The sequence below is a fragment of the Fistularia commersonii genome, chromosome 11 (assembly GCF_037954325.1).
Source record: "Fistularia commersonii isolate RoL2024-O1a breed Wild chromosome 11, RoL_Fcom_v1.0, whole genome shotgun sequence".
In the NCBI taxonomy this organism is placed as follows: Eukaryota; Metazoa; Chordata; class Actinopteri; order Syngnathiformes; family Fistulariidae; genus Fistularia; species Fistularia commersonii.
In genome coordinates, this window is record NC_141294.1 from 5,136,639 (window position 1) to 5,151,541 (window position 14,903).

Consider the following 14,903-nt stretch of genomic DNA (forward strand, 5'->3'; position numbering starts at 1 on the left):
AACTAAAATCCACAACCATCACTTGCAAGCTGTCACAAAGAGACAACTGCAAAAACAAGAGAAATCATCAGGCCACACATCAGTTGTTACTTAATGACATCAGAATATCGAGCCCAAGTGAATTTCGTTTTTATAGTCACTGCTGTTTGGACTTAAACTTCTATTAGGTTATGATCTGGCCCCTCAAAGAAGCACGGTGTCCAAGACTATATGATTTATACTGGCAAGTCATGGTCTCAGTATGGATGCTCTTTGATTTAAAAAGCTTACCTCATGTATAGTTAAACTTTACTGGAGATCTGAACTTGAACCTGTGTCACACTGCTAGAGGAAGAATTGCAGCAAGGTTTATGAAAGGTTCTAAAAAAATGAATTCATATAAAAGAGCGCTGCAATCATTTCATTTGAAGATTAGTTGTTCACCCTTGGGGAGGGACGACAAAGAAGCTTCTAAAATAAGAGCTGCACAAAGTGGTAAATAGTGCGAAAGTCAGGGGACACAGCATTTGAACAAAGAGGAATGATAAACCCTGTCCGATTCTACCACGTCAATGTTGCTTAAAGAAAAAAACGTTCATTGAAAGACCGGTGCCGGTATAAGTGTAACCTATATCGTGAGAGGCATCGGACTATCAAGACTCGAGATTCACCCGACGCTGTTTTTAATGAAGTAGGGACTACATAATGACCTGTTGCCTATTATGTCTGTTGCCGTAAAGATGGTCCGAAGTGCTCTTGTTGACAGGCACTGTAGCTAATGGTGCTTTCCGTGGTAGCACAGAATCCATCAAGATAAGACTTCAGACTGCCACTGAACCATGCCACACCACAGGCCTGTCAAGTTGTTCAACAACTAGCGTGAAGCCGTCCTGCTGACATTGCCAATCAGTTGAGCAGCTCCTTTTTTTTTTTTTTTTCCTACCACCGGTTTGCATCATAATTCATCCCAAGTATGTGATGCTGCTTTTTCATCTTTGAACTCACACGTGCACAACGGCCAAGCCGCAGCTGACGCCAGAAAGCGAGCTACTGTAGGCAAAGAAAACACAGTATGCTCTTTCTTTCGCCCTGTGCCGTCTGGATATGTTTGCCCCACAGTCGGCCTGCCCCCAATTTGAATCTGCTTTTGATTATATGTGATCATCCTCAGGCTTGCCATCTACTTTTCAAACTAAAAGGAGACTTTCTTTCTTTTTTTTTTTTTTTCTTGAAATCAGCTCCTCGTTTGAAGGATTTATACCGGAGCTTAACTGAGACAATTTTACTCTACACATAGCAGCTAACAAACATCCTATTTATTTATTTTTATTCATTTATTTATTTATTTTTATTTTTATATATATATATATATATATATATATATATATATATTTTTTTTTTTTTTTTTAAATGATGGGGGGTGTATTTTACGGGATGGATAAGTATTGGTTGTACGCAACTAATGGAATGGTTTCAAAACTACCTGACCCTAATATTAGATAATATAATATTAAAACTCAATGCATCAGTTTAAACAATCCCATTCAAAAATATCTTTTTTTTTTTTTTTTTTAAGAAATGAACATTAAACTTGCTCTTTTAATGATAAAACTGTCAGATTGGCAGTCAATCTGATTTGTACATTCTGTGGAATCCAATCACCCCCAGAAATCATCACCCGAAGTGTTTTTCAGTTCTTATTTAATTCAGTGCCCTAAAATTAAGCCCTAAACTATGATAAAGGGTAATCAGAAAATCATTTGATACATAAACTGATAATGAACGCCTCATTTTTTGGCAAACACCATTAATCCCTGTGCAAAGAGTATCACTGAGGACTGAACAATGAGAAATTTAACGGGAATAGGCCTCAGTGTGATATGTTTTAGCAATCATTGTTCAACAATGGTTATTTTTGGCAGAAGCTGCGAAAGCTCAGTTGCCACTGACATTGGAAACATGTTTGTAAATTAAGTTTGATAACATCGGAAGACTGATTTTAACAATGTCGACACAGAATGTCTGAATATTATTGAATAATATTGAACATAATCCTCACTTTTGATGCCCCCCAGGAGGCACAACCACTCCTACCTGGTAGCCTCCAAATAAATCAGAAAGTTTTAATAAGTGGTATGCATTGTATGCATAGATTTATGAAATGATCACGTAAAAGACTAAAGTCGTAAATATAGGATAAGAAAAATTGAAATTTTCCGAACAAATCTTTATAGTTCAAGGGATGAACCCCCTAAATCGTCTCAATTACGACCTTAGACCAGAGGGAAGGGTGTTAGGAAAAAAACACAAGTTCGAACAATAGGGACTACTATTTCAGATAGTGTGCGCATTAAATTTGGGGTTGGGGCCTCTCTCTCTCTCTCTCTCTCTCTCTCACACACACACACACACACACACACACACACACACACACACACACACACACACACACTACCACACCTCCGGTGGGATCCCGGGGTGGAAAAATATCATTGCCCGTCCAGGGGGTTGCAGTAGCCCAGCGCGTCATCCCGCAGATGGGCGGCGCGCAGGCGGAGGGTGTTTTCCAGCTTTAAAAGCGCCGGTGCCTGCCCCTCTGACAAAACCGCGCTGCGTCATCGACGTTGGGGAGACTCTTGAAAAACTTTCATTGGGCTGAGGAAAAGACAAAAAAAAAAAAAAAAAAAAAAGTCAAACCCCGGCCGCGGTGTTACGAGCAGCGCTACCTGCGCCGGGCATCGAGATCCACTGCGCTCCTCGCCGGTTTGATGCGCGCAACCAAAACGCGGCGGACAAGTTGTCCATCAGATGTGGTTTTGACTCCACCGCGAAGTATGGTCACATATAAGAGTGCATGAAAATAACTCACCCTTGCAATATTATAATTTGGCGTTGCTCATTTTTGGCTCAACATTCGGAGAAAGTTGCGCATCGCTTGTTGAATGCAGGACCTGCCCGAGCGTCTGTTACGAGTTCAGCTTTCAAACAGCCGCCAGTAAGGAAAGGGGATTCCAGCCCGTCACCTCGCCGCCGAGATGAAGTCTGCAGAAGAAGGTAAAATTTCGTTTTAAGAATTTGCTCCTGCGCTTCACTCTTTTATTGCTGGATATTGTGATGCGGGTTGTCGCCGAAGTCAATTCATCCAACCGTCGCAGTTCAAATACCGCGCTATCGGCGTGGACTGGAGCTGTCAAGATTGTCTCCCTCACTCCCACATTATCATGTGTCAAGTGAGGATAACAAACACATGGATTTATTGGGGAAACGTCCTCTAAAACAAAACAAAACCAAAAAAAAAAAAACTGCCATTGAGCCACTCTTCTACCAATCTTACCCTCATATCTTTCAATATAGGTATATTTTAATACAACTCGTGGATTTGCTGGAGGGTCAAATTTCTTGTTTACTTTAACGTGTTGAGTGATGCCTGATTCAACATCCACGGCAATAGGCGTCCCTGGCCGCCCTCTTATTTGGCGCCAGGTTGCGTGGTGAATGTAGGTGTTGAGCGGGTGCCTTGTTGCCGTGTCCTGCTGAAAGGACTCACCTGCATTAGACGTGCACATCAGCCTCACTCCATCTATCATAAAGAATGTGAAGATTACTCGTTTCACATAATAATATTGCACTCCTGGAAGTTAGAAGTCAGGCAATAAAGAACAGCCTGCATGGCTTACTATGAAGTCAATTCAGCATGGAGTTAAATTCAGCTTGCAAATCATAGGAAAGCTTTTTTTTTTTTTTTTTTTGGTCATTTATTTTGACCTAACGTCACAAAGTTTGATTTTTGTAATCAGATGCTATTTATATATATTTTTTTCGTACTCCAGTGCTGATGTCACCGGCTCTGTGGATTTAGAAGTCTCGTTTTGTATTTGAGGTTGCAGACAAATGGGTGCGGGTTTTATTATTATTCATTTCAGTCCCAGTCTTATAATTGCTAACAGATGTTTGGCTGTGTGCATGTGTGTGTGTGTGTGTGTGTGTGAGTGAGGAAGGATGAGAAGTGTGATGTGTGCATTTAGGGATACCGGGTAGCTTGCTTGGCAGGGAGACAGGCTTAACCACTCACTGCCTCATCAGAATGCCAAGGGCTGCTTTATTATCAGACAAACATATAACACAGATGCATAGATAAACAAAAACACTCTTTTGGTGTTTTGCCAGAGCCCAAAGTCAGCCATGTGCAACGGCTGGCCCGGGGGCTCGTAGTTCCAGAGGCTGCAGATGACTTCTGTGCGTGACCACCTATCTCTCCCTGAGGTCCTGTCAGTCTCAGCCCAGCATAGACCACAATCCCTGTGGATAAACTCATCCATTCTTTAGTCATGCTGGTTTGGATATGTGGAGAAAGTGTTTTGATCCCGATGGCAAAATTGAAAAAAGAAAAAAAAATGTGGAAGGCAGAAAGAACATACTATAATCTCTGTGGTAGTCTGTGTTTTCAAATTAACTTTGCTTACAGCGCAGTTCGAATCCACAGCAAACAACTGTACACACATGGCTTTGAATGGCAGAGTGAGTCATTACCTCCTCCAAGAAGGTGATTTTTTTGCCATTTGTTTGTTTGCCTGTCTGTCAGCAGGATTACAGTTAATAACAAAGGTCGTTTTCATTAAACATCTTAGAGTTTCAACCATGGAAGACGCTGTTATATTTTGGAGCAGATCTGAATCACAGACTAAATCCAGAAATTTCTTTTTAAATTACTTTAACTTGTTGAGATGTTTCGCAGAATTCACAAAGGCTCCAGAGCAAGTGACATCACACGGGAGGGTATAAAATTGTTTGCAGAAAATACATTTCTTACTAAATCTCACAAGTTATATCTCCAAAGTCAGTGCATTTGACCAAGGTTAGAATAAAGTGTCAGACTGGATATGACCAAATTCAGTACGGTTCATCACAGTTTTGCTGTTTGTGATGCTTTTATATAATACCCTTAAACATGGACGTATTTTTCTCTTCGGAAATATCATATATTCAATGTTGAATGTCTGAAAATTTAAAGAAGGATTTTTTTTTTTTTTCCTCTATGTATTTATTTATTTATTTTAACTTCTGAGATCACGCCACGCGGCAACAGTGAAAGCACTGGTGAGCCTGTGTAGGAGTTAGAAGTGTGTTGCATCGTTGTGCACTGACACCATGCGCATTCAAACCAAAGTCAGTCAGCCCTGAAGTGAGGAGGTGTGTCACACTGGGTGGAGTGGACAAGAGATTATCATTTACTCAGTGCTATAGGAGAGCGAACCTCAAGGGAACGGCATCAGAGGACGCTGCAGTAAATATCGACAGTACTTTGGTCTGAACATTGCTTTACGGTCAGGTAGCAGAGATGAGTTTCCAACAGGAAGAGTTGGATTTCAGTTATATGTTTGAGCATGACAGTGTCCATCACGAACCTGATAGAGGTGAGTAATACGAAACAAGTGATTTTTTTCTTTGGTGTAATGTGTGAACTGTAAATAGAAGTGTCAAAACATCACTGAGGACACTGCGGGGCTCAGTAATCAAAATGGCATATTATCGTAGGTCAAAAGAACATTTTAAAGTCTGACATTCCTGGTATGAATCTGCTTGCCAAATAAATATTCATTATTGCCTGGCTTCTGATTAATATGTTTAACAATATTGAAAAGCAAGGCTAACTGGAATTTTTTGAGGAAGCAAAAAATAATTTTTCATATTTTGTCTGCTCAGCAGGCTGAAACATTATGCAAATGACAACAAAAAAATGATCTGTGGCTCCACTGAACTTCTCTTATTCTTAGTTCGTCTTGTGCAAATCACACAATTCTCCGAAAATAGCCTCTCATAAACTAATTTTAGGCAGCCCTCACGTATATTACAGATGTATCACCATTTCATGTGATGCACAACATTGTGGTTAACAAAGGGGAATACCCTTGCCGTGTCTCAGACTGAATGTCATTCACTCTATGAACCGTCTTGCTTCCATAAATAAAAAGCAGATGTCAGTTTACAACCTTTTTGACACAGCAGCCACCTGCTGCAAGGCTGGGCTTTCGTGGGCATTCCTACCTATGAGTGTTGTCTTGAGGTCTTCGCAGGTGTCTGCTTGTGATTTCCTTGCGCACTATGCTATGTATTTGTACATTCTCAACATCTGTATGCGTGTGTGTGTGTGTGTGTGTATGGGTGCACTGGCGTAGCCATTTCTCTCTTATACTTAATCACAAGCTCAGAGCAACGCAAGAGTGCTGTCAGTTTTCCACAGGGGAAGGCCTAATTCACTCAGTGAGTGACGCAATCAATCAAATAAAGCATCCATCAGCACTGCTGGAGGAATTCCTGTAGAGTACATATAATAGCAAGGCGTGCCAAATAGAGCCGTATATAAACTTATCAAACAAACAGAATGTCTGTGTTACTTGTGACTACAGAGGAACCACATAAAGTAACTCTTTGAAATGACTGGTAAGTTTCTCCAGATGTTTACCAAGAATGGAGGCACTTAGTTGGTGCAAAACATATTGGTAAGATTTGTGTAAGGTTATTGTTCTAAATTGTAATCTCTGTTGATTACTGCTATATTATTACTCTATGCCTTTACTGTGGCATGCGGTTTTGTATGCATCTAAATTTTTTGAAATATGCTTATGTTTTTCAGATGCATTCAGCTACACACCAAATGTTAGCTTGTCCCTTCCCCTGGGCATGGGAAACCCTTGTCTGGCAACTCAGTACCACACCTTACAGTCCAGCCCAATCATCTCCGTTTCCTCTTGCCACCAGACAGGTTATAACCTTCAAAATGACAATCATGCCGCATCGGGCTATTATTTGCCCCATAGCTTGAGACCCAACGGGGCTCCGGCCCTGGAGAGCCCTCGTATAGAGATCACAGCTTACAGCCAGTATCCCGAGGATGAGGTAGAAGAGAGCAACAGTGAGGATCACATCATCAAACGAGGCGTTAACTCCATAGTGACGCTGACTCTGCCCAATGCCGACGGCTACCGTGATCCCAGCTGCCTCAGCCCTGCAAGTAGCATTTCTTCACGCAGCTGCAATTCCGACGCGTCCTCCTACGAGTCCGGCTTCTACAACTATGACAATTCCCCGCAGAATTCCCCCTGGCAGTCTCCCTGTGTTTCTCCCAAAGGGTCATCTTCACTTTTGTCCTGCCCGCATACCGTCGGCCCCGCAGCTTCTCCGCACAATTCCCCCTCCACGTCACCTCAGATTGGAGCGATGGCAGAGGAAGGCTGGCCCGCTCAAACTCGTGGTTCCCGGCCCAATTCCCCAGCCTACAGTGGAGGCGGAGGAGGCAGCAGTAGCAGCATGGGAAAGAGAAAGTATAGCTTCAATGGTGCCCCCTACCGCCAAACCTCCTGTTCCCCTAACCAATCTCCCAATCCCTCGCCGCATGGCTCTCCTAGGGTCAGTGTCACAGATGAGAACTGGCTCGCCAATGCCAACCAATACACCAACTCGGCTATCGTGGCCGCCATCAATGCTCTTACTACAGATGGAGCGGTAGACATAGGAGAGGGAATCCCGATCAAGACACGTAAGACCATGTTGGACCACTCGTCCTCGATGAGCCTCAAAGTGGAGCCCGGGGGAGAGGACTTGGGCCCCGAAGGGGAGCTCTGCCATGAAGACTATCCCTCTCGCCTTGCCCTGAAGAAGGAGAACTACTGTGGGGGGTTTCTGGATGTGCCCCAACATCCATTCTCCTGGTCCAAACCCAAGCCTTACCTTAGGTAAGTCTGAAATTTTAAAAAGTCAATAAAATTAAAAAAAAAAAAAAAGAGCTTCCTTCAAAAGATTTCTGGTTTTGCTTTTTTTTTTCATTTAGAATACCATAAAGTCAATCTAAACACCACATAAAAAAACAATGCAAAAGTTGCTTAATCTTACTGCTCAAGCCTCTTTCAAAGTGAAATAAAATAAGTAAATGGATCTTATTTCACAGATAGAAGTTACCAAGTCTGTGAGTACTTTTTCACAAAGAGAAACACACACACACACACACACACACACACACACACACACACACACACACACACACACACACGTGTTAACATACAAATATTCATAATGCAGTTCAATAATATAAAGATTTCTGAATTTTATCTTTGAGGAATTTTTCATTTACTTGTTTCTCTCTTGGCATCATTTTTTTTCTGTTTTTCCAAGCCAATAACACGCTTTCCTGCCGGAAATCAAGTGTTTGATTTAGATAGCGAGCAACAGGAAGTAATGGTGACAGGCTTGGCTGAAGGGGAAGCCGTCTGTGGGTTAATCAGCCGGCTTGCTGCCGTGGTCTGTCGCGCCATCGGCCCTCCTTTCTCTGTAGCTAACGTGATGTCATGCACTGACTGGGCAGATAAAACCCGTTGGGGGGAAATCAGTTCGTTTTGGGTCAACAAACAGCCTGCAAGTTCCACAAATATGCCAGAGATTGGTTTCAGTTGAGCCCCCCTTCAGGTCAGGGGATCCACGTTTACCAGGCATCCGGTAGAGCGAAATATTGTCTTCAACGTGTTTGTTTTGGTTTAGATATCTCCATAGTGTTCACATGGGAGTCACTGACTGTCCATATCAAAAACAATGATGTTAGGGAGGCCAGCTTTAGCTAAAGGAGATATCACAGTAGGGTGTGCTGCTGACCCCATTCCATTGTCTAACTTTGTTGTCTTCAACACTTAAAACGTGTGTTGTATCTTTATAGATATTGACATGAAACACATGATAATTGTATGAAAGGGGAGGATGATTGACAGAATTTTCGGGATTTGTTTTTGTGGCCTAGAAATGTCTTTTATCCCACTGTCAACTTTCTTAACTCACAGTGTCTGTTCCCATCTGTCACAATATAATACAAAACGCGCTGAACTCGAACCAGGGCACATTCGTCTCTCATTTATTTTTCATAAAAAAAGGGGCCACTAATTATTACTCAGGCTGAGGGAAACACACACGTCAGCGAATGGGTCCTGTTGATTAGATTACAAACCATGATGAAATGGAGAAGTATCAAGCCAGTTGGATTACCAAAAAAGTGTGCAAAATTAAGGCTAATTTAAAGCAAGGTCAGAGCATTTTGATTTGGCTGTGATGAAGCCTTGGAAAAAACACAACGTCACAGTTCCTGTTTTACTAAATCAAATACTTCTTCATTTTTAAGAGAAGACAAGCTATTATTAAAAGCAAGCAATTAAAGCACTGAGGTACATTCTCTGTGTCACTCAATGTTTTCGTTGCAGTCACATCTATTTCTTTTCAATGTTGAACACAGGATGTCTACATTTTGAATTGATTGGTAAATGTTACAGCATTAAATGATTTAATAATTTGACCTCACCAAAGGACTGCAGCAGTTTATGGAGTTAAAGTAAATAGTGAACATGAGTAAAATTGTTATTTTTACTTAACAGCAACAAACGTGCTCTGTAATTGCAGCCCATCGCTTCCAGCTCTTGACTGGCAGCTTCCGTCTTGCTCCGGTCCGTACAGCTTACAGATCGAGCTACAGCCAAAGTCCCACCACAGAGCCCACTACGAAACCGAAGGCAGTCGCGGGGCAGTCAAGGCGTTATCTGGAGGACACCCTGTAGTACAGGTATGCCTGCAAAACTATGTCCAAACACCAAGTGTTACATAATTTCTATGTTATGCTGTTATAAATAGTGCTGTTATTGATGTTATCACAGTGCAGGCAAGGAGGGAAGAATGGATGTTTGGATGTTTATGACTTCACACTTTTGCAAAATCAAAACAGCCATGATTTTTTTATTGGTTATTTGCTCTATTTCAGATGTTGAATAAATCCTAAAATTAGAATGGACACCAGACAAAAACTAGGGAGCTTATTAAAAGAAAAAAAAGAAAAAAACACTGACTCTGTATATCTTACACATAAAATACCACAAATAAAGTTACTATTAGCAGAAAATTTTGAGAAATATATATGCATAAAGTTTAAGAGTCCTATAAAAGGCATTGTTTTCTTAATATTGCAATTCCAAATACGTTATTTCAAAAGCATTTTCTTTGTCTGTTTACAGCAGAATCTGAGTTTTACATGGCCTCTTTGACACTTTGTGCGTGTGTGCTGTGATTTTAATGCTCCATGAAAGCAGAAGTCAATCTGCTGCTGCAAAAGTTCACTTCAATGGCAGCAGTGCATACTGACTCAATTAGTATGGAGCAGGACCATCGCCTCTCACTATTGTGCTTGGCCAACACTTAAAGAACACACGTCAGTCTTACCAGCAGCTCAGTACAAAGCTGCTTTCTCTGTTACACTGTCATCACAGTTGGTTTACTCAAGGTGGGGACACTGCATTGAGTGCATGTCATAAGAAAATTTAACCCAGTTCATGCCGGGGGTACTAAAGTGATATCATTCTATCATGGTAGATGCAAAGATTAAAAGAGAAATAAAACCAAACACTTAATCAAGATAAAAATGTAAAAAAAAAAAAAAAAAATGAATGGCCTCTGCAGCTGAAGGTCTGTGGTCCATCCCACTATACACAATTAGCATCACTCATTGTTAGCCCACAGCTGTTTTGTAATTGATGTTGTCAGCACATGCTGGTGTGTTCACTGTCAGACACTTAGACTGCTGTTCACCAACACAGTGTTATAAACACAAATGTCAACACCTCGGGTTTTCTCAGTGAATTCATACAATTATTCTCCCTTCATCACAAACTGCTGTACATCAGTGTGTATGGTAGTATACATTATGCCACCACACCTCCACATGATGCTGTCCAGACCCAGTTTGACATGCAAAGCTACAATAAGTGATATAGGTTTTGATTTGATTTATGCCAGAGTAGAAGTACAGTCTATATGCATATACAGCATTGATGAATAGGTTTTATGAATGCATTGAAAGGTTTGTGAGATGTTTTGAGTTGTCTTCTGGGACTACTGTGTATGTCAAGCTTCCTACTCTCATAGCTCATACTCAACTCTTTAGTACACTGTAATTTTTACCTCTGATACCTATGTTCATTGTTAATTCAGATATCTGAAGTCCATAAGAATTGGTTTAATGATTAATCGTCATATTTATAGATAGTAAAAGTTACAGAATTGAAGAACAGCCTACTTTACCATAAAGACGCTCAAAGCAGAAAATGGCTCATCTATACATCATGCCGTCTTATTCTATATCCCCCCCTTGTCTTTGTTGTCGGGTTCTGTAAAATCTTGGAGGATAGGGCATGTTGTAGTCCCCAGTGCCTTGTGGTAATGAGTGTCAGGCTCTGGATGGATAAACTGCAGTCAAGGAGAATGAGTCAATAATGACACAGGGGCATGGGTGTAGGATGCTGTGAAGGAAGTGTTTGTGCGTGTGCGTCTGTGCGTGTGTGTGTGTGTGTGTGTGTGTGTGTGCACTCAAGAAAAGTAGACAGTGAGTAGAAAGAAGGGGAATAAGCAGAGGGAGTCACCAGGCAGCTGGGGCTTGGTTCGGCAGCCTCTGGGGATACTCTGCATCCTGCTGATTAGGGCCTGAGTTGCCTTGAGGTTGGCTCTGCCTGGCGGTGGAGGTGTGGTGGTGGATAGGAGTCTGAATCATAGTACCCATCAGGCGCCACCTCTCCTCTCCGCACACCGATGTCCTCCTCCCAAGAGGAGCTAAGGATGTCGCTGCTTGCGAATGGTTTATCCTTAATCCATCTCCTGAGTCTACAGCAGCAGGCCTCCCTCCCTCAGTTGAAACTTAGTCATGTAAAGCTCTTGTTTTTTTAGCTCATGGATGATTAAACATATATGCTATGAGTGCTGGTGACATGTGTGTTGGAAAGCAATGCTGGATGAAAAAACAGCAAGATTAAAAACATGGAGGGCTACAGTGTTTTTACAGCCCACAATGTCCCCCAGAGAGACAGCAATTGACAGATAGTCAAACCGAAGTGCTTAAATGTTCCTTTATGCTTGTTGTCTGCTCATGCTATAGCAAGCCGATAGTGTTCTTGAGACTTTGGAAAGTTCCGCATCAATAAGTTCTGACATCATGCAGTGTTGCAGCATGTCATCTATACCACATCTACTGCTATCACCCACACAGGATGGAGAAATTGTGGAATGGACGGGTGGGGAAAATGAATTATCTACTCTCCAGACACATAGAGTTGATGAAAACCTCAAGATTATGGTTACCTCGACTCATTGCCATCCCGCTCCTTGCACTGACTCTCGGGGCTGTCTGTTCCAATTTTTTGTCATTTATCCAAAAATCACCCTCTGTCCTTCTTCCCCCTTTCTTTTTATCCCTAGCCATTTAACCATTTCTCCCGTGATTGGTCCGTTTTGTGACCTCCCACGGCTGCTTTACCACTTAATTTACTGCAACCGACCACAACGCCATTTAGGGGATCTAGGATCCTCTATCAGCTTGTCTCACCCTGTTTCAGCCAAACGAGTCCTTCACCACAGCTATGCCGAATGTCTAAAGGATGATTTTCAAAGCTGTAGTCAGGAAAAACCAACAACCTGAATGTACCTTTCATCAGAATACCACCATGACATTGATTAATGTGTTTTTGTTGTTTTTTTTTTTTTCCAGTGAGGAAAAAGTAAAATCATACGCACTGGTTTTCATTGAGAAGATAGCGATCAAGCACGTGATGCCGCTCAGAGCTATAAAGCAGGTTCAGTTTGATAAGATGTCGCGAAAGCCTTTCACGTTTACGATACATCGGGGAATACAATAAAACATCGGCGAGGCCGACAGTCTCAGCAGACAACACCACCTGTGGAGTATTAACCCCGGCGTACAACGTGCGCCGCAGTTCTGCATATGGCTGGTTCATATACGATAATGACTGGCCTATAGGGCTTTCTCGCTCACACATATACACATTCCCTCACTCACTCTCTCATTAAGTCTAAAGCAGCAACAGACATGGTGTAATTTCAACAGGATGTGGCCATCATCCCTATTAAGATGTGCGTGACTTAATACCCATCTCCCTACCCCTGCAACTGAATGTAATACGCATCAAATTTGCAGTATGTTTCCGCCAGGACGACATGAAAGACCTCAGGAAACATATGCTTGGTCCTTTGCATGTGCGGTTTCACCTTGGATCTGGTGCTAGGTTGCTGCGTAATGTCTCACAGAAAACCTCTGATCTACTGGACACTATACTGTAGCTGCTAATTGCTCATAAAATCTACCGCTGCCTCGTGTTTGATATTCATAAGGCCGGGTGTATCCCGTAGTGTTGCTAGAGCTTAGTCAGGGCTATTTCTTGCCCAGAGGTGTATTTATGACTTGCTGAAATTGTGGTTCTTCATTGGAGGGCTTTCCCCTATACTGGTATTGGGCTACCACAAATTACCAGTTCATAAAAAGTGGAAAAAATGAAAGCAAATGTGTATCTTTTTCACTGTCTTGGGGTGATAACCAGACAGCCCCAAATTCGCACGCCAAGATATCGTTGGGTGCTCTGTTTGGGCTACGGTTTAGGGGCTGAGCGGTTATGGTTATGGCAGGGTGTCCTGATAACAAAGTCATTCTTTTTAATATGCAATTTTGACTCTCACTGGTGTAGACTTTGGCTAGCACTTCAAGCTTTGCACTCCGTGGAATGGCACTGAGACTCATTTCAACACAAACTTTAAGGAATATGGTTGCTGGGTTTCTTATGAAATGGAGCAGCATATGGGGTTTCTGGAAAGGGTGAATGTTAAAGGATTGCATATGTTGCTGTATGCATTCAATATGGAGCACTGGATGGAGTAATGTCTGGAAGGAGAGACAACTTGGATGAGTGTACATTTAATTGGGTACAGCAAAGGCTAGTTGTATGACTGTCAGCACTTGATGGATAGGCAAGGGTGTGATAATACCAAAAAGCTTGAATCTACAGTTGTAATTCTCCTCCCCTAACCCAGTCGCTCCCCTCCTTCGCTGCTCCGAGTCTTTTTCTCCTTCTTTTCTGTAATTTTCTGCGCCACGTGGACTTCATGACAAGTCATGACACTTCTCCAGGCGATGATGAAATCACTGCAGAGGGATAAAAGTCAACCCACTGCAGGCCTGTAGCACACGTTCAACTCCACTTCTACTCAGACAAGCAATCTAGTGTACCAGCAAGTCATTGTTAACACATTTTCAAATTGCTGAAAACTGCTGAAGCCAACTAGAGGGAATAATATTGAATATAGTTTGGTAAGTATTCCCTAAAAAAAAAAGGCTACACTCCAAGTCCAGCTCCCAATATCCCGATGATGGATCTATAATGATGCAAGACTGGGATATGAATTATGGGAAGCGAATGAGGTGCAATCCCCCCTCCTTTTAGCTTGACATCCCTCCACATCATCACAACTGACCCAGACAATACAGCTGGACACAATTACACAATTAGTGCATCAGCTGCCATATCCACAATGTTTGACTTGAGAAATTGCTCAAGCAACAGTGGCTTGCGGTGGGAGGTGTAAATGGATCTAACTGACACAGTGGCAGGAGTTGGCACCCGGGAACAGCTGCAAATCAGGCCTCTATTCAAACTTGGTTTAGATTATTTCTAAATAAATATACAGCGCATGTGCCAGATAGGCTTCAGTTACGGCTGGAAGAAGATCATCTGTTCAAAATTAGCCGCTTCTCATCCAACCTCACATGCGACACAAGACACAAATATAAACCGATGCCACAGGTGTGTGTGAAACTTCTGATCGGCGCCAACACTTCCAGTTTAAAACCGTAGTCTTAATTATCCCGTCTTTCTTCCCCCGACAATCAAACGAACAGGTTTCGCGTTTGAAAATCACATGAGGAATAGACCGCGATGGCTTTTGGAATAGTGGGACAGGAAGAGTTTCAGGGGAGCACATATGGTAAAGGAATCCTGGGAGGTCACTGAGGGAGGGGGTGGTAGTCCACTGTCCTTTGCGGCTCGGAAGACCAGCGTCACAAA

General features: G+C 42.2%; 1 protein-coding gene across 1 annotated transcript in view; it reads left to right on the forward strand.

Annotated features, from left to right (window-relative positions):
• The first annotated feature begins 2,603 nt into the window (after positions 1-2,603).
• Positions 2,604-14,903, forward strand: part of LOC147229277 (nuclear factor of activated T-cells, cytoplasmic 1-like) — a 53,656-nt gene continuing 41,356 nt past the window's right edge. Inside the window, exons 1-3 of the mRNA XM_086154621.1 lie at positions 2,604-3,033; positions 6,614-7,712; positions 9,415-9,574. Of these exons, the coding sequence (XP_086010747.1) occupies positions 3,015-3,033; positions 6,614-7,712; positions 9,415-9,574 (1,278 nt within the window). The 5' untranslated portion in view covers positions 2,604-3,014. The remainder of the gene's footprint in view (positions 3,034-6,613; positions 7,713-9,414; positions 9,575-14,903) is intronic.